Raw genomic sequence first — 24,983 nt, 5'->3', positions numbered from 1 at the left:
GATAGTTTGGATGTCTTTATCAAAATGGCTGCAAGAGTGGATTGTCGGAAAGAGTTGCACAGTAGATGGCACTGATCTATCAAGTGATCTCAATAACAGACCTACAAACCAGAAGAGGCTGCTGAATACGTGTTACTGCATGTGAGGATATTAGTAAGATGTAAAAATGTCACAATTCAACGTGACCTGAAATCTAATTCCCTCAGTTTATGTCTCACATCCTGAATGAACTCATGGGGTTACTTCTGATCTCGTTTTGCTCTGTCGAGGCACTTCAGTTGGTCAACCCTTCAATACAGTGTGAGCTTGGTCGGTCGTCACTCACKCAATACGGGCTTGATTTGATCTCCGAAGCCTGCAAAACGATGAACCCATCAGAAAAACAACACTATGTCGAGGACCAGGCTTAAGATAACACATACCTGGGGAAAGGAAAACAAAACCGAAAAGTAAATCAAAAAGTTAAAGGAATTATTAAACATAAACAGGTATTGTGGTTGTTGTAAGCCCCAAAACCTCCCCACTTCAATCCCTCCCTCCCACCGTTCCCCAGCCTGAGGCTAGTCACTCCGAAAGTCTTCCTCTATCYCTGGAAATCGCTTCTTCTCCAGGGTCCCTGTCAGGGGCCTGGAGCTGCTGCCTCCAGGGGACTCCAGGAAGTTCTTGGGCTCGTTGGTGTGGTAGCTGCCCTTGTACCGGTACAGATAGATGTAGATGCTGTACAGACCTATGAACAGCAATATCACGGCCGCGATGACAACAACTAGAGGGAGAAACACACACAGTCAAGGTGTGGTTAAAAAAGCAAACAGCTGAAAATCCATTGTTCTATCTCGATGGATGACACAAATATCCCTTTCAATCAATATCATTATGACTCAGTTGGTTCTCTGCCAAACTMACTTAACTTCCCTTTAGAGACAAGCGGTATCATTTCTTATACAGCCACATATTGTTATGAGGGAGCCATCCATCTCAAATGATGTCCAATAACTGGAGGAGGTCGGCAAGGGGACGGCAGGACCGGCCCAGACATCAGAAATCAAACTCAGATGTTCTGTGTTACCATAACACCCCAGTACAGATTTATCCAGTACATTAAGCTGAAGCATATATCTGTGATGAATAGTGGAGGGAGGGGCAGCTCTAAATATAGTTGATCCGGTGAGGATCTCAGACAGGGATAGAGTACAGACTACAGACTCTCTGAGCTGCTGTCTAGTCCTGGGCTTCCTTCGCCTCTCATATTCAGCAGACACAAGAAAATATCCTTCTACATTCCAGCATTTGTTCTGGTACGTGTCACATTCTTTGCTTTTAGCGTGAGGACATAAAGCCTATTCTGGAATCTGATAGTCTCAGATTTTAGGATTAGGGGATTTTAGGAAAATGAAAATGAGAATTTCAACTACTGCCGATCTGTGTCAGTAGGGGAAAGAGAGAGTGAGCAAGAGGAAGAGAGAGAGCAAGAGGAAGAGAGAGAGCGGGAGAGAGACAGAGAGAGGTAGCAAGAGGAAGAGAGAGAGCGGGAGAGAGTGAGAGGTAGCAAGAGGAAGAGAGAGAGGGAGAGGGAGAGAGTGAGAGGAGGCTTAATCTGAATCTTGAGGTAAACTAAGGTCAGGACTTACAGATGGCAGACAACAGATGAACACTTACATTAATAGATTTCACAAAAATCATCAAAGTATAGTTTAATGAGAAATGATTCACATTATTGTGAATCGTAAGCAGTAAAGACTTACCTGTCAACCAAAACAGGCCTAGGTCATCGTGGATATAGATGTATTCTGAAATGAAAATAATACATTAAATTATGTTATTATGGGGAACTTATACTATCATCACTAGGTCATGATTGCTGATGGGATATGTAGTCCCGTGTAAAGTAGATCTACTGAAGGCTTCTGGGATATGTCGTCTCACCTATAGAAGTGAACCAGTGGTCCGCCTCCCAGGGGACATATCCATGGACAGGAGGGAAGGCCCCACAGTTAGACTCGGAGACGAAGCCCTGCACGGTGACCGGCGGTTCCGTCTCGTTCGGCCGGAAGAGGGTCTTAAGAGGGGCGTAGATGTTGTACCTCACCCCAGATATACAGCCCACCAGACCAGGACTGTTATGCCTCTGGATCTCATAGTCAATGTCACCCACCTCTGAGTGGGTTAGAGAGAGGGACAGAGGAGTTACAATGTGCACATCCACCTCAACTAATTCCCAAACTTACAGTGGGACAACTGATACCTCCATGGGTAACAGTTTATTTGGATAGTCCATCTGTAGATGCTCTAAAGACTATCAGTAACATTTCAACTATCTACAAACCCTAGTTCTAACCCTAACCCTTATGCTAACCCTAAACTTAACTCTTACCCTAACCATTATTCTAACCCTAACTGTAACCATAACCTTAGCAAGCAGTTGTTTATCAACAGATAGTTTGTCGATAGTATGACCATCTGTAGAGCACCTACAGATGGACTATACGGACTATCCAAATAAAGTGTGACCAAATCAATTCTCAAGAGGAAAGCAGAAATGTTTCAGCTGGGGGTGGTGAAATGTAAATTACCCATCACTCTCCCCAGGAAGATGTTCTTGGGTGAGTCAAACCTGCCGTCCTCCACTAGGGTGATCTTCTCCACTATCGGCTCCATGTAGTCCACCTAGGAGTTACACACATCAACACAAACACATTGATGTTCACACACAACCATAAACATGTCAACATGAACAAATAAATCAAAGACTGAAAATACACAAATGCACACAACTTTACAACCCAAGAGATGTGGTACCAGACAATCCTGATTTGTGATGGACTTTTAAACTGTGGTGAAGGAGGTAGGTAGTGTTAACAGGTGTAGACATTGGGGTGGAGCATCAGCGCACCTGTGTCTTGATGGTCCTGTTGTGTCTGGTTATGTTGACGTAGTGGGGGTATCCATCTGCCAGGTTCCTGAAGGACAACTGGTACTTGTGGGTAATCAACCCCAACCTATACCTCATGTCTAAGGTTCCTGTGGATGGATGTTGCAACAATACACTCCACAGTTCATAACGTAATGCATTAAAACATTATATTTCCATGAACTGTTGTGAGGAGTATGGCTTGTGGCTGCCCAATAATGTTTGTACCATGTTTTGTTCTGCTACCATGTTGTGCTGCTGCCATGTTGCGTTGCTACCATGTTGTTGTCATGTTGTGTTGCTACCATGCTGTGTTGTCATGTGTTGCTGCCTTGCTATGTTGTTGTATTATAGGTCTCTCTTTATGTAGTGTTGTGGTGTCTCTTGTCATGATGTGTGTTTTGTCCCCCCCAATTAAAAAACAAAATTCCCAGCCCCTGTCCCCGCAGGAGGACTTTTGCCTTTTGGTAGGCCGTCATTGTAAATAAGAATATGTTCTTAACTGACTTGCCTAGTTAAAGAAAAAATCAAAAAGATTGTAAAGTACAGTGATATATTTTTGTCCAAGGCCTATCTTGTTTTGTGTTTCCACTCAAATAAATGGGATGACTAAAGAACATACCACAGGAGGTTGGTGGCACCTTAATCGGGGAGGACAGGCTCGTGGTAACGGCTGGAGCGGAATCAGTGGAATGTCATTCCATTTGCAACCTTCCAGCCATTATTATGAGCCGTCCTCCCCTCAGCAGCCTCCCGTGGAACATACAGTAATCCAACTTCAATCAGGGACAGTAAAATCTTCATTCAAAAGCCAGGTCAAACGAACACTCTCTGCCTTGAATCTTAACCACGATAACCCATGATGTTAAAGCGCTCCTCCCTGCCGAGCGTTCCTACCATCTTTCTTCAGGATGACAGCCATGTAGTCCTGGACGAAAGAGCTGATGTAGAGCAGTACAGCCGGCGTCTGGAAGGTACTGAAGCTGAACTCGATCTCATCACTGGTGTCGTTGTAGCCCAGGCTGAAGTTGTGGTAGTGGGGGTCCAGCCAGTTAGCCCACCACTCCTCATTGGTTGTAGGCTTCTTTCTGATGTTGTAGCGTAACCACGAGCCTATCTCAAAGTAGGCCCCAATGTCTAAGGGGGTACAAACAGGATCAAGTTGAGCTTAAATGCCTATTTCGATTATGAAACTTTGTGGTTATCGCCAACACTGTCAAAATAAATCAAGGTTTTTGTTACTGTAACCCAGTGTGCTTAAGGCAGTCTTAGTGATTCTGGGGCTCCATGAATAACCGAGGTAACCGTGTAGAGCTCACCTTTGTGGCAGTAGAATCCGTCGAAGGCAGTGTTGCCGCAGTCACAGGTGTAGGCTGCGTAGCCCTCGATACACTGGGCGGCGTTTCGACACGGTATGGTCGCGTTCAGACACTGGCCCGTACAGTTCCGCCGTATACCCTGTTCCTCATTCGCTTTGCCTTCCAAGTCAAGGGTCACACCGTTCATTCGTAACCCTCGGAGGCAGCCCAGGAATGGCCACAGCGTGCGATTGGCTGCGCCTGGATATATTGGGACACCGTCAGTTAATCATCACATTGCAAAGTTGAGCATTTTGGATTAAGAAGAATAAATAAGTGTTTGTTATAAGAACAAACAAAAAAACATCTGTTTCCCGTGCTGTAGTGCTGTTTAAACTCATAGGAGTGGACTACATCAACCAATGGGAGAAGTCCAAAATCCTTCGACTACCACCCCGCCCTCCCCAGCCCCAGCAGCCAGATGACGTACCCACGAGGAGAGGGTGGGTGAACTCCATGGTGACAAAGGTCTGGCCAGGGAAGCGTCTCACAGCCCATGGCTGGTAGTCCACTTTGATCCTGGCCAACTTCACGTTGAGCTCTGCCTGGACAAAGTGCCACTCGTTGTCGTTTAGAGGCACCGGCGAGCGTAGCGTCACGTTGAGGATGCCGTCTCCCACCATGAATATGAAGATCAGGTTCTGGGTGGCTGGGAGAAGGATGAAGAAGAGACCAAACAGAATGAGGGATGAAATATATTATATAAATAAATACCGGAAAATATTGATAATATAATTTCTAAACCTGTTCATTCATCAAGTTATTATAAGTCTCACTGCAACAAAACCTTTCAAAAATTGTAATTCGGAAATTATGTTTCCTGCCTTGGTCCTATGTGGCTCAGTCGGTAGAGCATGGCACTTACCATGCCAAAGGTTGTGGGTTTGATTCCCGCTGGGGCCACCCGTATGTAAATTGTATACACGCATGACTGTAAGTCACTTTGGAGAAAAGTGTCTTTTAAATAGTGTATATTATATGAGTCATTTCCTGTGATTCACACTAGGTAATCTGTGGTAATTTACTGTTGAGCTCAATGCGTATGAAGTTACGGAGCCAGTCATCTGAGTTCTCCAGGAACACTCCGTGGGGGCGGTAGGTTTTAAAGTGGAAGGAGATGTCCACGGTGCTGCCTGGCTTGAAGGTGGGGAACTCGATGTAGGTGGGCTTGGTGAACGATATGGTATTCCAGATGCTCCCTGTGAGTACAAAGAGGCCATGAGATCCAAACCAGAACCACGATAAACAATCATTTGACAAATTATATACCGCAGAAGGGTTTTACTACAACTCACTGTCGCCGTGGCAACGTAGGGGCCCAAGGCTGATGTGGGCCTTCGACCCGGTCCTGTTGGTGTCCCCCACCACCACCTTCCTCACTGGGAGGTGGTCCTTCCACATCAGATAGCCCTTGTCTGAGTACCTGCACAACAGGTTCCATTTGTACAGTAATGTATATCAATCTATGAAAACACTTTTCTAAATGTTATAGAAAAGAGTCTTTCAAATCCTGTCTCTCTCACCATTGGCGGTAGTCAGCGTCACAGTTACAGTGAAACCTGGCGTCAGTGCAGGTCTGGTTTATAGCACAGCCACACTTCCCACTCTCAGGGAAAGCCCCGCCCCAGTACTCGTGACTCTCGTTATTTCGACCAATCCAGAAACTGTACGGTCTCCCATCTGAATGACATGACAATAGAGCAAAGGAATGTGATTATTATGATTTAATCATTGAAATGTTCTATGATATATATACAAACAGGTACAGATTCAGGTGCTTTCGATAGCTACCATTGCCCATAGGCCCTAACCACTCCTACTCACTGGCCGTGTTGAGGATGCGTGACTTGTAGCAGGAGTAGTCGATCCACTGTTCACAGTACATGGAGGTGTTGGCCAGTGCTGTGACATCGTCCCAGGAGGCATTCCAGTAGTTGACGTTTCCTATGTAAGGACGGTCCACCGTGCTACCGGTCACCTTGATGCCGTCGATACGGTCATGCATCACTATCGTCCATGCCTTGTCGGCTTTGTCAACAGACAAGGAAGGGGTTGACATTAACCTCAACCTGAACACAGTTTCATATCAGGGTCTCTGCCTCAACATGTTCAATAACAGTCCATTTCTGAAAGGTACTGTAAGCACTGACTACCGCTATGTTCGATATGCACCATGGAGTCATGTTGGTCAGATGGTAAAGTATAACTAGTATGCTAGTACAGAAAAAGCCAGTCACTCACATTTCATCGTGCAGTACACCTCGAATGGTTTCAAGGGTCCGCTCAGGTCCGGGTCTATGGTATAATTCCCTGACCAGGATTTGCCAGTAAGTCTGTAGGCCTCACACGACTCTTTGTAGACCGCTGTTGGGGAAGAGAGAAGTCGTATTTTAACTTACACCAGCAAGGTTTTAATGATGACATGGGTCTGTCTCACACTACCACAGTATATAGGCCTCAACAAACTGGTTGTTACACTGGCGAGGCTACGACAACACGCCGTCATTAGTACTCGTAAACAACATTAGGCTCTCGCAGGAAATACTCACACATATGGCACACCTCCCCTTTGTAGCCTGTGTTCTCACACAGACATATGAAGTCATCCCAGGACTGGATGCATCTGCCCTCGTGTTCACAGGGGTTTGGAGTACATCTAGAGAGCATACCATGCAGGAGTGTGGGTAAAAGTGAAAAATGAAATGGGGCATGTACAGTGCATTCGGAAAGTATTCAGACCCCTTGACTTTGGCCACATTTTGTTACGTTACAGCCTTATTCTAAAATGGATTAAATGATTGTTTTCCCTCAACAATCTACACACAATACCCCCTAATGACAAAACAGTCGGGCAGTATTATTGGTTGTTTGACTGCGAGCATTTGATGAAAAGCACACAGCATCTTAATTTGAGATATTTAAAACATTCTGTGAATACCAGCGCATTTATGAGCGCATTCGATGCAGATTAGGGGAGACGGGGGCTAATAACGGGGATATACAGTAGGATACTGAATATAGGCTATTCACGTTGTAGCTAGAGCGGCTATTGCGTTGTTTCCTCCCGCATGTTGTTGGAAGACCAAAGCCAAAATAATATGAAGATTGGGGCACACAAGTGATGCTTGATGATAATCATAGATGGATTTAACGTGAGCATTTTTGTCCAATAAATAAATGGCTTACATGGACACGTGGTTTTGGTTAGGAATTTTTGTTTGTTTGATATTTGGCAATGTGAAACCAACCGAACCAAATGAAAAAAAATACAATGTAACAAATAATAGAACTCTGAATCGAACTATAGCTCAAAAACTATGTGTGAAAATACTCTGAACCACCCAGGTTGACTGCTCAACATACATAGTCATGTGAAACAGAGCAGGCACCAGAAAGTATCATAAACATAAAGCAGATGAATATGTAACATACTGATGAAAGCATGTTTTATAAGAATACATACTAGTACACAATGGTTTTGAACACAATGGTCTTTGCACATGATTTTGGAGAGGAAATGGCGCTCCTCCTGAATCTTTTTCATATAAAATGAGGGGAGAAGTGGAAGAGGAGAAATTATTGATTGTAGAAAACTGTGGACTGAAGTTCACGTGACATTACATTGACATTTTTCTAAAATGTTGATCTCGCAAACGTTTTTCAGTGAGAGAGGTTACATGTGGCGTGGCCGTCAAAAAAACGTTATATCATATACCTAGGATACCATAACAAGGAACCTACTCTGGTGTAAAAAATCCTCCCTGTCCAGGCAGGTGTATTCAACTGAGCATAGCCCCTGTCATCTCCTGGAGGTGTCTGAGTGTTATAAGTACCACGTCTGCCATAGGGGCTGAGATGAGAGGCCAACTCAGAATGATTCATCCCTATAGCAATGAGCCTTGACTCTGTCTGTCACATTGGTCCATCAGGAATCAGGATGGAACATTCCAACACTATCTCTGCACTCCACTGATATTACAAGGCTGAGTATAGCGTTTAGAATGCATCCAATCAGTTTACCCATGGATTCATCATGGATACTGTATGTAACCTTTGCCCTTGTGCTACTACTGTCTAGCCCAGGACTGGGCAAAGGCCAGCCCGGGGGCGGTATGCAGCCCACGACCTGATTCAATACGGCCCGCGGAAACATGCTCAGATAACGTAAAGAATTTGCGATAGTAAAGTTTTGAAAAACGTATTTGTTATTCAAATTAAAAGCCTAATGAATACTCACCTTTGTGTAATGATTTAACTCCCACCACTTGTGGGACATTTATTTTGAAGGCACGTATAAATAACAACTGCACGAGGACAGACTGACTGACACACACGTCACAGTTACAAATAGTAGCTAGCTAGAAATTGCGCCAAAAAATGAATTTTTCAAAGATTTCAAAGAAAAGGAAAGTAGACAATGAATGTACGGGGTTCCATCAAGAGTTGACATCGAAATATTTCTGTATTGAGGTATCAGGGAAAGCTGTGTGCTTAGCGTGCAAAGAGAGCATTGCTGTCTTGAAAGACTACAACTTGTACCGAGACTTCCAGACGAAGCATGCAGAGAAATATAGGAATGTCTTCTGAGCAGAGGGCAAGTGCATCGAAAGAGTTGCTTTCTCAGTTGAAAAAGCAGCAAGGACTTTTCACAAAACTGCATTCAACAACAGAATTGCGAGAGCTAGCTATGTACTGTCCCATAAAATAGCTAAACATAGCAAGCCATTCACTGAGGTTGAATTCATTAAAGAATGTTTAATTGACACTGCAGCAATACTTTGCCCCAACAAGAAAGAGCTGTTTGAAAAAATTCCCCTGTCAAGCCGAACAGCGTGTTGAAGACATCAGAGAGAATATGAAAAACAGTTGAAAGACAAGGTAAAGGATTTCACCTATATCTCCTTGGCCCTGGATAAGAGCAGTGATGCATGTGACACAGCGCAGTTGCTGATATTCTTACAGGGCACAAGCCCAGACTTTGACATTACAGAGGAGCTTGCTTCAGTGCAGTCAATGAAGAGCACAACCACAAGGAAAGATTTATTGGAGGAGGTTAATAAGTGTGTGGAAAAGCTGGGACTGAGTTTTGAAAAGTTATCCAGTGTAACCACTGATGGGTGCCCAAACTTGACAGGAAAAAACTATTGGCCTTTTGAAAAGGATACAAAATCAAGTAGCTGAGCTGAACCCAGATCAGAAAAGGATTGCATTATTCATCGGAAGGTGCTCTGTAAATGTGTTCTGTAAATAAGCCATGTTGTGGATACAGTCACTAAAGTGGTAAACTTCATAAGAACAAAATCTTTTAACCACAGGCAGTTTTTCGCACTGTTGGAAGAGACAGAGTCGGGTCATGCAGATCTCCCCTACCACACAAACGTGAGATGGCTGAGTTTGGGGAAGGTGTTTAAAAGGGTGTGGAACCTGAAGTCAGAGATTGCTGAGTTTTTGCAAATGAAAGGATAATACATGGATTTCCCTCAACTGCAAGATAAAGAATGATTGGCTGATTTTGCCTTCACCGTGGACATCATGGCCCTCGTGAATGAACTGAATTCCAAACTACAAGGGAAGGGCCTTTTTTCACATCAGATGTACAGCCTATAAGGGCACAAGGCGAGACCCAGATGCAGACACGGGAGGCAGATGGTTTGAGTCTTTGATATTTATTACATCCAAAAGGGGTAGGCAAGAGAATGGTTGTGAACAGGAAAAAGGTCAAAACCAGTTCAGAGTCCAGGAGGTACAGTGTGGCAGGCACGCTCAAGGTCAGGGCAGGCGGGTACAGAGTCCAGAAAACAGGCAAGGGTCAAAACCGGGAGGACTCGTAAAAGAGAATAGAAAAAGGAAGGCACACGGGAAAAACACACTGGTTGACTTGACCATACAAGATGAACTGGCACTGAGAGACAGGAAACACAGGGATATATACACCAGGGATAACAAGCGACACCTGGAGGGGGTGGAGACAATAACAAGGACAGGTGAAACTGATCAGGGTGTGACACAGCCTTGTCAAAGCCTTCAAGGGAAAATTACTCCTCCTGACCCGCCAAGTAGAAGCCAACAATCTCACCCACCTTCCGACACTATTAGTCTGTTCCCAATCAGATGACCAGTGGGAGGAGTATACATCCCTGCTACATGCTTTAAACGGTGAGTTTTCTCGTCGTTTTGAGGATTTCAAAGTGTTGGAAAATGACGTTGTTGTTTTCCTCTCCTTTCACCTTCAATGTGGATAACGCTCCTACTGACAATGTCACTGACAAGGTTCTATGCATCTCTTGATGAACAAAACTTTCCAAAGATTAGGAGTCATGCTCAGAAGATGTTTGTACTGTTTGGGTCAACCTACGTATGTGAACAGACATTTTCAGTGATGAAATGTAACAAGTCAAGGCACAGATCATCTCTAACTGACTCACCTCTCAGCAATCCTGCGCATAGCGACGTCAGAAACTATACCTGACTTCACTGCTCTAGTCAATGCCCATCAGAGACTTACACTGATTGAGTAGTTTAAATGTAATGTTGAGCGCTCTCTCTGTCTTGTGTTTTTGTGCATAACCGTTAAAGAGTTCCGTGGTGCTGAATGCACAGTGTACTTTTCCCTCCGTTAAGTTCATTGCCTGTTTTAATAAAGAAAATACCTACCAAAAGGAGAACATGGATGTGATTTATTTCTGTGCATTTTAAAATAAGTAGCATATTTGGATGTGATTTAGAGTAGATATATCTGTCAATAAAGTCATACACATGAAGTATGATTCTGGCCCGCGATGGCAAAAATATATTCTGTTGCCCTCCATGGAAAATAATTGCCCAGGCCTGGTCTAGCCTGTTGCAAACAAACCATAGTATCTTAGTCTGTGCCCCTGCCCCTCTGCCAACCTCCTCCTCCTCATATATGTCTCTGATGCCCCCCTCCCTCTGCTCGGTCACTGATGCCTCCTACCTGTCGGTGATACCACAGGTGCCCAACAACAGTTCAGCGTAGCGTCCCCAGCGTCGCTGCAGGATGATGTCGATGTCCACCGGCTCGTTGTCGATAAAGATCTGCTGCATGCAGCCGTGGAAGTGGTTCAGCTTGGTCTCACACTTCCTGATCGTGTTGTTCGTCTTCGGACACCCTGAGGAACAAAGCACAGAGGGAGGTGTGAAGATATGTTCCTACTGGGTTGTTATTTTGATAGTGAGAACATCAAAACGGTGGCTAGCGGTTAAAAGCGTTGGGCCAGTAACGGAATGGTCACTGGTTCAAATCCCCAAGCTGACTGGGTGATAAATCTGCTGATGTGACCTTGAGCAAGGCACTTAACCCTAATTGCTCCTGTAAGTCGCTCTGGAGAAGAGCGTCTGCTAAATGACAAACAAATCAAATATTAAACAAATTATGTAGATGAACAGTGTTCTGGTATATAAGAGCAAAAGTAGTGCACTATAAAGGGAATTGGGTGCCATTTGGGACGTACCCCAGGTCTGGTCAACAGCTCACTTCCAGCGGTTGCTATGGTAATGTATGTTGATGTTGGGAACAGTAAAGTGAAGAGCCAGAACAGGTGTGGTGAACAGCTCACCTCCAGTGGTTGCTATGGTAAATGTATGTTGATGTTGGGAACAGTGAAGAGCCAGAACAGGTGCGGTGAACAGCTCACCTCCAGTGGTTGCTATGGTAATGTATGTTGATGTTGGAACAGTAAAGTGAAGAGCCAGAACAGGTGTGGTGAACAGCTCACCTCCAGTGGTTGCTATGGTAATACATGTTGATGTTGGGAACAGTGAAGTGAAGAGCCAGACAGGTGTGGTGAACAGCTCACCTCCAGTGGTTGCTATGGTAATACATGTTGATGTTGGAACAGTGAAGTGAAGAGCCAGAACAGGTGTGGTGAACAGCTCACCTCCAGTGGTTGCTATGGTAATACATGTTGATGTTGGGAACAGTGAAGTGAAGAGCCAGAACAGGTGTGGTGAACAGCTCACCTCCAAAGAAGTAGCGGTCCCCTGTGCGGACAGTGAAGGGGTTGGTGATTTTCAGCGGAGAGCCCTCCTCCTCATCTATGGTGATGGACAGTAGGTTGTCCCTGGCTGCTACGTCTACCGTGTGCCAGAAACCRTCATTCAAACGGTAACCTGAAGAGGAGAACAAACRGRAACAATATTAGAACAKCTTTWGATGTAATGAATGAGCAATCRGTATGAATGCAACATAATMCAGTATTCATTTGYCAAAGCTGCMTCTTCTACCYTCTCAACAAATGTTCTGCACATTAYTTAKAATTTGTAGAAGRGTAMGAATTTATTAACGAGGCAGGGTGAGTTCAGTTCCACATTTTGGCTCACCTGCTGCGAACTGTAGTTTCTTCTTGCCTGGCTGAAAGAGTGTGACATTGACCTGTCCYTCACTYAGGCCCAGCTCCAAGGCTCCCAGGTCGTCAGCGAAGCGTGTAAACATCAGCAGGCCTGTGTAGTCCCAGGAACGGAACTTAAACTTGACAAACATCCGAGGCTTCCTGAAGAACCCAGGCACCTGCAGGTAGTTGTTGGGCCCGGCGAAGGTCACAGGTTTCCACAGGATGTCACGGCACGCGTAGTGCATCTTCTTCTGAGAGAAAAGAACACGAGGCACGAGGAAGGAATAATTGCATTTACAACTAACTACGGAAGAAAGATTAGCAACATCACTGTAGGTCACAGGTAAATCGTGTGTGTGTGTGTAGGTAAACGAGTACGTGATGCAGAGGTGAAGTCTGATGAGAAGCTACACCTGCCGAGGGATGCGTATCTCAGGCTCCTGGTCCTGGGCCATGTTGATGACGTTGATCCCGTTGATGAAGACGTTCTCCAGGCAGCCACGGAAGTTAGGAACCTCTGGGAGGTGGGGCACATTGGGCTCAATCACTCCGCCCACAWACATCTAGGAGAGTACCAGCAGAGAAATAAATTAGATAAATGTACCCGTATGATCAATGGAATATTATACTCAAAGGCACACATTTATTTGCTGTTTTTTTTTTTTTTTACWTTTATTTAACTAGGCAGATCAGTTAAGAACAAATTCTTATTTTCAATGACGGCCTAGGAACAGATCATGTGTATATCAACAAAGTACACCCTGAATRACTAGCAGGCGCCAGGTAAATAGTAAACTGATCTCTGTCTATGACCATTGACCCCTTCAATGACCACTTCATTCCTGTCCTTATGGACCACTGTCACAAGCCTGACTCCAAACTCTCCAGGCCCACTASCTTCTAATGTTCARCAACAAAWAACATGTCCARACATGTCTAGTTCTACGACCAACCTGAGTGTCCAGGTCTATRTAGGTGAAATCTCCTTTGCTAATGGCCGTCTCAGTGTGGGCGTCCACTGTGAAGTTGACCTGTCGACCGTAGCGCTTGATGGTGACGTAATGCCAGTGCTGGTCATCTAGTATGTTGCCAACGGTCATTGTGGTCCGACCGTCCACCTGGTTGACCATACTGCTTCCTTTGATAGGAGAACGGAAATGAATGACGTAAGAATTTGATAGGATGATGGGAGTACTCCTGGGTAAAACTCACTCAATAATCAAGTTCGCTATAGTTCGCTACAGTTCGCTATAGTTCGCTATAGTTCAAGCTATAGCTATACTGTATGCCGTTTACCAGATGCTTTCATCCAAAGCGCCTTACAGTTACGCGTGTATACATTTTTCTATAAATGTTTCCTTTAGAGAAGGTGGAGCTGAAGTAATGGGTATACCAACCTGTTCTCCTCACAGATACAGAAGCCTAATGTCTGCTTCAGCAGTAATGGAGGATTGACAGCGATATTCACGACCTGTTTTTCATCCAGTACAGAGAATTAAATCTCATCTAGGAAACTGAACCCCTAAGCCATATCCCAGCCTATCAGATTGTATAATCACCCCACAACACTAATATTTATGTTCCATTAACCATTTCATTGTATCCTGTATCTTGTGTTTATGACAATAAACAGATTAAATTTCCTTTGACTTCCATTTATTCGATTTGATCCTTCACAGACCAACAGGTCAGAGTGCTTCTTATCTGTCCTCCATCATGGCATACAGCACTCTGACCAGTTTAGAGTCTCTGCCCAGCCGTCCCCCACGCATTCCAGCTGATCCTACCTAGGCCGATGGTGAGGACGAGGCGTCCTTTCCTCAGCTCCAGGGTCAAGATGTCTCCCTGGACTCCCTCACTGTGTAGCAGCAGCCCGTCCTGCTCCAGGGTCTTAAAGTTCACGGCAAAATGGTCCTGCAGGGTCCGGAACCTCTTCCCTGGGAACATRTAGGCCACCGAGTCGTCCCCGTTCATCTGCATCACGTAGGAGTCTGGCCGAGAGAGAAGGGGAAAGTGGTTAGATGTTAGAGGTTGAATGGCACATTTGTGATCCTATGAAGAYTCRAATGGTTGAGAGGCTCAAAAGTGTTCCTGTGATATGGTGTAGATAGATGTTTGATAGATACTGTTTGACGTTGGTGTCATTGAGTTGTGASGGTTGACTCAATTGACTGTTGAGGTTWGTTACTGACTGTYAACTGTGTTAGTTGCACGRCTGTTGAGTGTGCTATCTTGAGATTTCGAAGAAGACTCCKACAGCAAATGATAGTTACACTGATTCTGAARGATGTCCTCACCGTAAGCACAGCCAAACACCTCCAGCCTGACGCCAATCTTGCCTCCATTCTCTGTGTTCCACCCCAGGGGCAGGAGGCGGATGTGTTTGGCTGTGAAGGCATAGTGGAAAACATTCCTCTTCACCTGGTGGTAGTTCCAGTTCCCAGGCATCGTCTGTGCACAGCAGAGGGAGAGGGAGAGGGAGAGAGAGAGAAAGAGAGGAATATATATAGAGAGAGAGAGAGAAAGAGAGAGAGAAATAGAGATAGAGAGAAGAAGAGTTATTCATTCACTAATAAACAGATGAAAACAGATTAGCGTTGTCAGACTCTCTCACTGAGGGATAATGTGGTAATGTTGTCTCTAACTGTTACTCTGTGGTGAACATTTCTAAAATGAACATGAAATCAACCCACCGGGAACACACTCGTTGAATCAACGTTGTTTCCACGTTATTTCAATGAATTTCAATGACATTACGTTGAAACAACGTGGAATAGACATTGATTTGAAGTCTGTGCCCAGTGTGAACAGACTGCCAAGGATTACATTTGAATGACTGTTTTTTTTGACCTGACGAACCCCAACCTAAATGGATAGTTCACTCAAATGTCATCATTTAATCATCTTCCTACCAGTCACTCCTAGCCTGTAGACAACTTTCAAGCTGAGAGCAAATAATAAATCATTTGAGTAAATTATCCCTTTAAACCCCCCCTCCCTCTCTCCCCTCCCTACCGAGTTCCCTCCTTTCATAACGTAAGGCGTCCAGGAGTCGGGGCGGTCACCATAGAGAAGGGTGTACTTGGTGACCCAGTCATAGGAATTGAAGGTGCCCTGGGTGGCGATGGCCTGGATGCGGTACTTCCTCTTCAGATCAATCTGCAGCCAGGGCTGTCTGTCCCGGGGGGACGGGGACCAGCCACTGCTTCCTGGAGGAGGAACGCCCAACCGGCACGTCATCAACCAGAACTCACACTCTGACTTCATTACACACAAAACACACATATAGATATAGGAAATATTCACACACTGGCCACACACACACACACACACACACACACACACACACCACACACACACACACACACACACACACCACACCACACACACACACACACACACACACACACACACACACACACACACACACACTGTAGATAATAGGCAATATACACAACATAAATCATCCAATCACAACACAACACCAACTAGTCTACATAGAGACATAAACAACAAATGAATCAATGAAGTAGAAAACTAACCATACAATTTGGCAAAGTTGGCCGAGTACAAAAAGTTATATCTGGAAGAGGCCAAGAAGGAGTTGCATAGAGCGAAGATACCAGGGGATCAACACATTCATCTAGGACAAAGGATGAGCGAGAAGAGGTGGTTAAACACAGAGATTACAGTAATACTCAAACTACACAATACATCATTCTCCAAAACCGTTCAAATCACATGATAACATCAGGATTTCAACTGAACAGAACCCAACACGTCTAGTGGTGCCTCTCCTCACACAGATAATGGACAGACGTTGGAATGCAACTAATTAGGCATTGCATAATCTGTCCTGTAGCTGGGCACAAGCTATGGACATTCAAAAAGTCTGATTTACATTCAGAGGCAGGAAAATAAAAGCACAGAATAATTTGGCCTCTCTGTGGTGTGCGGTAATAACCCTTCCACAATATGACCTCCCATCTGCACAGTGCATGGTGCAGTCATCTGTAATGCTACAGTATAAAATGGCTCCTTAAGAACAGGTGGAGCTGTACTGATGAATCTAACCATCAATCCTCCCAGATAAAGATGCAGAGACCTAACTAATGTCTTTATTTCAGCAGTAATGGATGGTGGATTGAGTCAGGCATGAAACCAGAAGCCAGTAAGTATTTTTCCACTGTGCCTGTGAGATGAATGATCGTTATCAAGAAGAGAACTCCACCCGTCCCCTTTTATTGAGCTAAAGAAATAAATGGAATATGCAGAGGGCTTTCAGCTTTGCAAACACATTTGGAAATGAACGGTGCGAGTGTGTGTTCTGATTGTGTGTGTGTGTGTGTGTGTGTGTGTGTGTGTGTGTGGTGTTGTGTGTGTGTGTGTGTGTGTGTGTGTGTGTGTGTGTGTGTTGTGTGTTGATCTGTTTTGCATGAAATAGTATGCAGTTAATGATACTGACTGTCTCTCAGGGAGATAGCTGGTGTTATTCTATGGGTGCCTAGTGGACAGATAGCAGCAAAATAAATCAGAGGCGTTCCCTCATCGTCTCATCAACCGTATGTCTCATCCGCCTCCCCCCTACTCGATAAATACCCTCAGCAATAGGAATCACTATAATTCTGCCTAATCTTGTCATTGCACAGATAAACCCACTATGTCCTCGCCACGGTCACTAGAAAATACTGCCATATCTTCTGCAATGTCATAACATGTCTGTTACTCCTCCGCCCAGCTCAGAGTCATGTCGATAGGTAGAAAAGGAATAGATAGAGGGATAGATGGCACAAACAGGCTGAGAAGATGGAGAGAGAGAAAAAGACAAGGGGGGAAAGAAAGAGAGCCCCAACTCACAGTATAAAACCTGGGGAGGCTAAAACAATGCCCCCCACCCCTATGTCTTGGGAGTAATCCTCTCTGTGACACGTTTGTTGTTTAAAACTAGTTTCACCATTGTAGCTTCTATTAATACAGCCTTCTCTGAGGTCAAACCGATGAGGGAGGGAGACAGGGAGCGACAAAGAGAGTCGAAAAAAAGGAGACGTTCGCAGAATTAGTATTCAGGCTGCAGAGGGAGGGAGGGAAGGAAGGAAGGAAGATGGAGGGAGGGAGGGAGGAGGGAGGGAGGGAGGGAGGGAGGGAGGGGTGTAGACTCATCTTTAGAACACCTCTTGAAGAGGGAGAAAATAAATGGAGACAGGAGCGTCGGAGCGGAAGAGCTCAAACAGGAACAACTATCAGGGGATAACCTCAGCTGAAGAATTTAAACCTTATCTCTGGACCCTCCATACTACCCCACAGTATGATTGAACTGGTCAGGCAGAGAGGTCCATGTCACAACAGTCAGTAGACACATGCCACTCACTCTGAGCCTAAACACCTTCCATTTCATTCCCACCGTCAAAACAGCTCAATCTGTCACGGGACCGTGAACGCTGTCATCCAACGACAAGTCCATTCAGGTGCGTTAGAAATCAGCTGAGCCAGAGACATGTGCTGCCTTTGACCTTGAGTGTTATAGTATACTGTCTCTGTCTGGGTATCTGAGTCTGGACTGGGTGACTTTCTGCCATGTCCCGATCCTCTCCTGCAGACATTACAGAATGAGAACTCACTGTTAATGAAGTACGTCATGACGTACAATTGCTGCCTATAGTTTGTTAGTCAAGTCATGATTCTTCACTAACTCCAACAACAAAGCCTATAACTAACCCTACACTCATAGAAGTTAAAGTTTACTTCCAGTTTAAGGAACATAGATTTGTGTTAATTTCCGTGGTGAGCAGCTGTAGAGGCGTTGTAATGGGTGGAGAAGAACTACAGGTATTAAAGCAGAGAGCCAATAGGACTGCTGGAGGTTAACCCAGGCCTTGCCACTCAACGCCCACCCCCCTGAAAGGATGCTCTTCTCTCTTCGTCTACCCCCTCCATCCGACTCCAACTTCCCTCCACCCTCTTCTCTCTCCTCACATCACCTATCCTACCATCTCACTCAGCACGCTCTCTCTCTCTCCTCTCTCTCTCTCTCTCTCCTCTCTCGTCTCTCTCTCTCTCTCTCTCTCTCTCTCTCTCTCTCTCTTCCTCTTCTCTCTTCTCTCTCTCTCTCTCTCTCTCTCTCTCTCTCTCTCTCTCTCTCTCTCTCTCTCTCTCTTCTCTCTCTCCTCTCTCTCTCTCTCTCCTGAGCCAAAAGCATGAGGGAGCGCCTTACCTAACACCTTCTCTCTCTCTCCCTCTCATTTGATCTCTTATCTCAAATACCTCTCGAGTGGGTGTCGCTGGTCGCAGTACTAAAAGATGTACCCAAGCTTATCCAGAACATTCCACCCTCCCGCTCTCTCTCTCCTTCTTCTCTCTCCCTCTCACTTTTTTCTCTCTCATTCCATCTCTTTCTCTCAGCACCCCCTCTCTCAATCATGCTACTTCTCTCACCCCCTCTCCCCTCTCTCTCTTCTCTCCTCGCTCTCTCGCTCGTCATAAATTGTATTTAAAGGCTTTATTGGCATGAGGAAACATATGTTAAAATTGACACAAAGCAGTGAAGTAGATAATAACAAAAGTGAAATAACCATACAAATTAACAGGAAACAGTTACACTCACAGAAGTTCCAAAAGAATAAAGACATTTCAAATGTCATAATATGTGCAAATAGTTTCAAGTACAAAAGGGAAAATAAATCAACTTAAAAATGGGTTGTTTTACAATTGTTACGGCTCTCGTTGCTAGAATGACCGCGACCAAGGTGCCAGGCATGGAAAGTGGTTCATGATTCTTTTATTTCAAAAAACACTCAAACAAAATAACAAACGTGAAAACGAAAGCGCACAGTTCTGTCAGGCAGAAACACTAAACAGAAAACAAGATCCCACAAAACCCAAAAGGAAAATGACAACTTATATGTGATCCCCAATCAGAGACAACGATAGACAGCTGCCTCTGATTGGGAACCACACTCGACCAAAAACAAAGAAATAGAAAACATAGACTTTCCCACCCGAGTCACACCCTGACCTAACCAAACATAGAGAAAAATAAGGATCTCTAAGGTCAGGGCGTGACAGTAACCCCCCCAAAGGTGCGGACTCCAGCCGCAAACCTGAACCTATAGGGGAGTGTCCGGGTGGGCATCTACTCTCGGTGGAGGCCCCGGAGCGGGACGCAGACCCCGCTCTGCTTGAGGCTCCCCCCACTTCGGTGGCGCCTCTGGTGCAGAGATCGTCGCCGGGACCTCTGGACCGTAGATCGTCGTCGGGGACTCCAGGCTAGGAACCCCCCCTGTAAGCTCCGGACTGCAGACCCTCGCTGGAGGCTCTGGACTGGGAACCGTCGCTGGAGGCTCCGGACCGGGGACCGTCGCTGCAGGCTCTGGACCGGGGACCGTGGCTGCAGGCTCCGGACCGGGGACCGTCGCTCCTGGCTCCGGGCCATGGACCGTCGCTGCAGGCTCCGGGCCATGGATCGTCGCTGGAGGCTTCGTGCCATGGATCGTCGCTGGAGGCTTTGTGCCATGGATCGTCCCTGGAGGCTTCGGGCCATGGATCGTCACTGGAGGCCTCGTGCATGGAGCCGGAACAGGTCTCACCGGACTGAGGAGACGTACTGGAAGCCTGGTACGTGGAGCTGCCACAACGTGTCCTGGCTGGATACCCACTTTAGCTCGGTGAGTGTGGAGAGCTGGCACAGGACGCACTGGGCTAAGAAGGCGCACTGGAGGCATAGTGCGTAGATCCGGCGCAGGATACACTGGGCCGTGAAGGCGCACTGGAGGTCTGGAGCGTACAGCTGGCACAACGTGTCCTGGCTGAATATCCCCTGTAGCACGGCAAGTGCGGGGAGCTGGCACAGGCCGCACAGGGTTGTGCTGGCGAACTGGGGATACCGTGCATAGAGCTGGCGCAGGATATCCTGGGCCGAAGAGACGCACCGGAGACCAGGAGCGCTGAGCCGGCACAATCTGTCCTGGCTGAATGCCCACTCTAGCACGGCAAATGTGGGGAGCTAGCACAGAGCGCACCGGGCTGTGAATGCGCACTGGAGACACAGTGCGCATCACCGCATAACACGGTGCCTGACCGGTCACTCGCTCCCCACGGTAAGCACGGGGAGTTGGCTCAGGTCTAAACCCTGACTCCGCCAATCTCCCCGTGTGCCCCCTCCCAAAAAATTGGGGGCTGCCTCTCGTGCATTCGTCGTTGAGCTAACTCTTCGTATAGTCGCCGTTCCTCTCTCGCTGCCTCCATCTGCTCCCTTGGACAGCGATACTCCCCAGCCCGCGTCCAGGGTTCTTCTCCATCCAGGATTTCCTCTCATGTCCACTCATCCTGGCCACGCAGCGTGGTCCGTTTTTGTTGGGATCTTCTGTTACGGCTCTCGTTTGTAGAATGACCGGACCAAGGTGCAGCGTGGAAAGTGTTCATGATTCTTTTATTTAAAAAAATAACAAACGTGAAAACGAAAGCGCACAGTTCTGTCAGGCAGAAACACTAAACCGAAAACAAGATCCCACAAAACCCAAAAGGAAAATGACAACTTATATGTGATCCCCAATCAGAGACAACCATAGACAGCTGCCAAAAACAAAGAAATAGAAAACATACACTTTCCCACCCGAGTCACACCCTGACCTAACCAAACATAGAGAAAAATAAGGATCTCTAAGGTCAGGGCGTGACAACAATGGTGTTTGTTCTTCACTGGTTGCCCTTTTCTTGTGGCAACAGGTCACACATCTTGCTGCTGTGATGGCACACTGTGGTATTTCACCCAATAGATATAGGAGTTTATCAAAATTGCGTTTGTTTTTTCGAATTCTTTGAGGGTCTGTGTAATCTGAGTACGTGTCACTAATATGGTCATACATTTGGCAGGAGGATAGGAAGTGCATCTCAGTTTCCACTTCATTTTGTGGCCAATGTGCATAGCCTGTCTTTTCTTGAGAGCCAGGTCTGCCTACAGCGGCCTTTCTCAATAGCAAGGCTATGCTCACTGAGTCTGTACATCTCTCAGTTGGCCATAAGTGTGAAGAGCTGCTGCCGGCATATCAGAGATGCTGACGCATCAGTCTAGTGTTACTGTGGGATGGAGAGGCTGCAAGGGGCTGGGGCTGTCTGGGCTGACACATCACAATTGCTGTGCATATTGAAACAGCCTCCTCCGGACACATCATGCAGTGGCCCATGATAAATGATGTACAGTGTGATGAATATCTCTGCTTTTTCATGTATGGTTAGGAGCCAAGAATTCTAATGTTAAATGCCAGAATGTTTTGTATTGGGGTTGTGTGGCACACAGAGTGGAAGGCAGGTTGGTGCGTGTTAGAGTGCAGATTTTGAATTATTCATAGCCAAAGTCAGGCCTCACAGTGGGGAGAGTCTGCCTGGCGACACGGAGGAAAGAGGAAAAGTTTTTTTTAAATCGAAATATGAAAGACATCAAAGCCCCAAAACATCTCATATACAGGACCATCATCCCACAGCATCCTGCATCTGTCTAAGAATAGAACCGAACAACGTTTCCACACTGGTGCACCTCTATCCTCCATATCAATTCCCCTCACACACACACACACACACACACACACACACACACACACACACACACACACACACACACACACACACACACACACACACACACACACACACACACACACACACACACACACACACACACACACACACACACACCTAGTCTCTGTGAGGACTGGAGATTCATGGGCAGCACACCAAGACGGAACAACACACATCAGTGCACACACATACAAACAGATACATACACATTTTCACAGTAATAAACACATACATGCACACACACCACAGGATTCTGCTGAGGGGAGGACGGCTCATAATAATGTCAGGAACGGAGCAAATGGAATGGAATCAAACACATGGAAATCATGTGGTATTGCAAAGCAATGCTGCAAAGCAATGCTGTGTGTTAGCCCCACCCCAGATGACCATGTCCCAGGAATGGAGTCTCCGTTTTAATCTGGCTCAGTTCCACTGTGTACCTCACATCCCATCCACAGCAGATGTAGAGTATATGCCTGGCTGCCTGCCTGCCTGCCTGACTCGCAGCCTAAGTCGTGGGCACTGCCTCATATGCCTGCCAGCACCCAGATACACAGGCTGCCAGGCCAAACTACAGGGGGTAAATCACCACAACACCATCACAGTAAACCAGTCAGCTTCCAAACACTGTAGTGTGATACTACACCCATAATAGCCAGTACTTACAACCAACTTCCCTGAATGCTGAAGGCATACAGTAGAAACGCAATAGACCACAGAACAAAATGCCAAATACTCTACTGGTGTAAACACATCTAGAAAAACTGTGTGGTTACCCCAACACACACACAAATTCTATAACACCACCTAGTTACCCAAAATGGAATCCATGTGAGACCACAACAAAGAATACATGTCGCACCACATGACCATAACAAGTGTTCACAACGTATTTATACAACCAAATGTACCCTACATGGACATACAGTACAACTCACCACAATATTACACCCAAATGCCACAGATATTTAATTCCCACCTTAATCACTCTATCTGATAGTCCAGCAGTGCAGGGTAGCCTGCCTGTGTGATCCTCTTACAGTAGGCTAACACCGCCACAGCACCAAGAGGGCACTGGGGCAAGTATTCACTAGTAATCCCTAATATAGCCTAGAGAGAGAAAGACAAACGACCTGCTCTGTTTACTGTACTATATGCAGTGATATGAAGTGAAGTAACAATGTTTTTCAGAAGTTTAGACCTTTACATGGTACATCCAAATATCATGGTGTCAGGTGGTCCTAACCCACCATCCCCCCTCTCTCCCTTTCCCTTTCCCTCCCCCTCCCCCTCCACCCCACCCCATCTCTTTTTTTTAACTGCTTGGTGAATCACGCTGCAGCCTTTAATTCATTCATGATCAATGCAGTTCAGATCTTCTGAGGTAATTGTTTCGACATTGATGTATGGAAAAAGACACCACCAAGTTTTCCCCCACATCCATCTCAAATCTATCTCTCTATGACCTTGCATGTTATACCCTGCTGTACAACCACGTCAAAAGCGACTATTAAAATACGATATACGTCATTGATCACGGAATTCCTGTTAGGAATTTTTGCCGCGTCATGCGTGTTCCTAGATGAAGGGAACGTTTTGCTCGCGTACAGGTGATGAGCACACACTCTGCGAAAGTACTGCAGTGGGGTGGTCCCGCACGCAGCAGGCAGGTTAGGACACGGCTCAAATTATTCCATCATCCCACAGCACCCTGTAGCTTTTACAGATAATAAACCACATTTCAGTGCCATCATTATCATACAGTTTGGGATATTCTCTACGACACAGTGGTTATTTGTCATGACCATTACAGAGTGCTAGAGAGGTGGGCGGGAAATGAACCATGCGATGCAGAAACTTGCACGCTGGCGCGAGAAAGCACTGCAATGCAGAAAGCCCAGTACGAGACTGTAACCGCCGCGCGCCCTCAGCCCGCAGGAAACATGCCACTTGACTTTCCTCAGAATTCAAAGCAAAAATATATAGAATATGCAACTGTGTAAAACATAACAGCCATCGTTTACCCTTATACAATGTTTTGATGATTATTGGTCATTTCAAATCAGATGTTCTGCCCTTCAAAGACTAGATGCACCTATTGCCCAGAGGTTTTTGACACTTCTTTCTTGATTCACATTTTTTACAATGAATCCCTTTTTATGTCAATATTGTTATCRATATGCTGCATATACAGGCTTAGGCTATTTAATTCATCTGAAAGCAATAGGCTAACGAAGGACAAGACACTGACAGAAATGACCATTACTGTTTCACAAGACTTACGTGATGAGCATTCTTGAAAACCCCAAAATAAAAGGCTTATGCTCAATATTTTGCAAAACATCCTTTACAGAGGACACGCGTCTCCGCACATGCTATGTTAATTAGATCGTMGRTTGTGTTCTCCTATCCACAGGGCACGGTAGCATCCTTTCACCCCCCTTTTCCCAACTTTAACTMGCGCMGYTYCAACTCCTCTTCCCGGGATCTCGGGTAGCCTCTGCCGGGGCGGGGACGCGCATCAGTTACTGGTGCTGATGCTGCGCTTCACCGAGAGCGCGCACTGCTAGGCTATATTTTATGTAAATTGTTTTTAATAAAGGTCACATATAGGGGACACAATTAAAAGTGATCATTGTGATCGCTTTGTGGATGTGAAATACTAGCAACGCGTGCTTTGACACTGTGACTTCAGTGGATCCTCCAGAATTCCGCGTAGTTTTTGGTCCAGGGGAAGGAAGGTAGGAAGGAAAGGGTGGGAGAGAAAAAAAACTTTTTTTGTCCAGCAAGCTACTT

General features: G+C 45.8%; 1 protein-coding gene across 1 annotated transcript; it reads right to left on the bottom strand.

The window, feature by feature from the left end:
• LOC111981366 (contactin-associated protein 1-like) lies at positions 1 to 24,621 on the bottom strand. The gene is given in 25 exon segments (XM_070449165.1): positions 1 to 763; positions 1,743 to 1,787; positions 1,924 to 2,154; positions 2,571 to 2,664; positions 2,891 to 3,018; positions 3,806 to 4,045; positions 4,228 to 4,467; positions 4,697 to 4,915; positions 5,292 to 5,465; positions 5,562 to 5,689; positions 5,790 to 5,946; positions 6,091 to 6,294; positions 6,508 to 6,630; positions 6,816 to 6,922; positions 11,222 to 11,396; positions 12,247 to 12,396; positions 12,607 to 12,868; positions 13,031 to 13,180; positions 13,571 to 13,755; positions 14,405 to 14,608; positions 14,915 to 15,068; positions 15,633 to 15,826; positions 16,160 to 16,222; positions 16,225 to 16,260; positions 24,471 to 24,621. Coding segments are annotated over 25 exon segments (3,927 nt in total). The 5' UTR covers positions 24,532 to 24,621; the 3' UTR covers positions 1 to 560.
• Positions 24,622 to 24,983: the final 362 nt, after the last annotated feature.

The sequence above is a fragment of the Salvelinus sp. IW2-2015 genome, linkage group LG20 (assembly GCF_002910315.2).
Source record: "Salvelinus sp. IW2-2015 linkage group LG20, ASM291031v2, whole genome shotgun sequence".
In the NCBI taxonomy this organism is placed as follows: domain Eukaryota; kingdom Metazoa; phylum Chordata; class Actinopteri; order Salmoniformes; family Salmonidae; genus Salvelinus; species Salvelinus sp. IW2-2015.
This window is presented reverse-complemented; position numbering and strand designations above follow the sequence as displayed.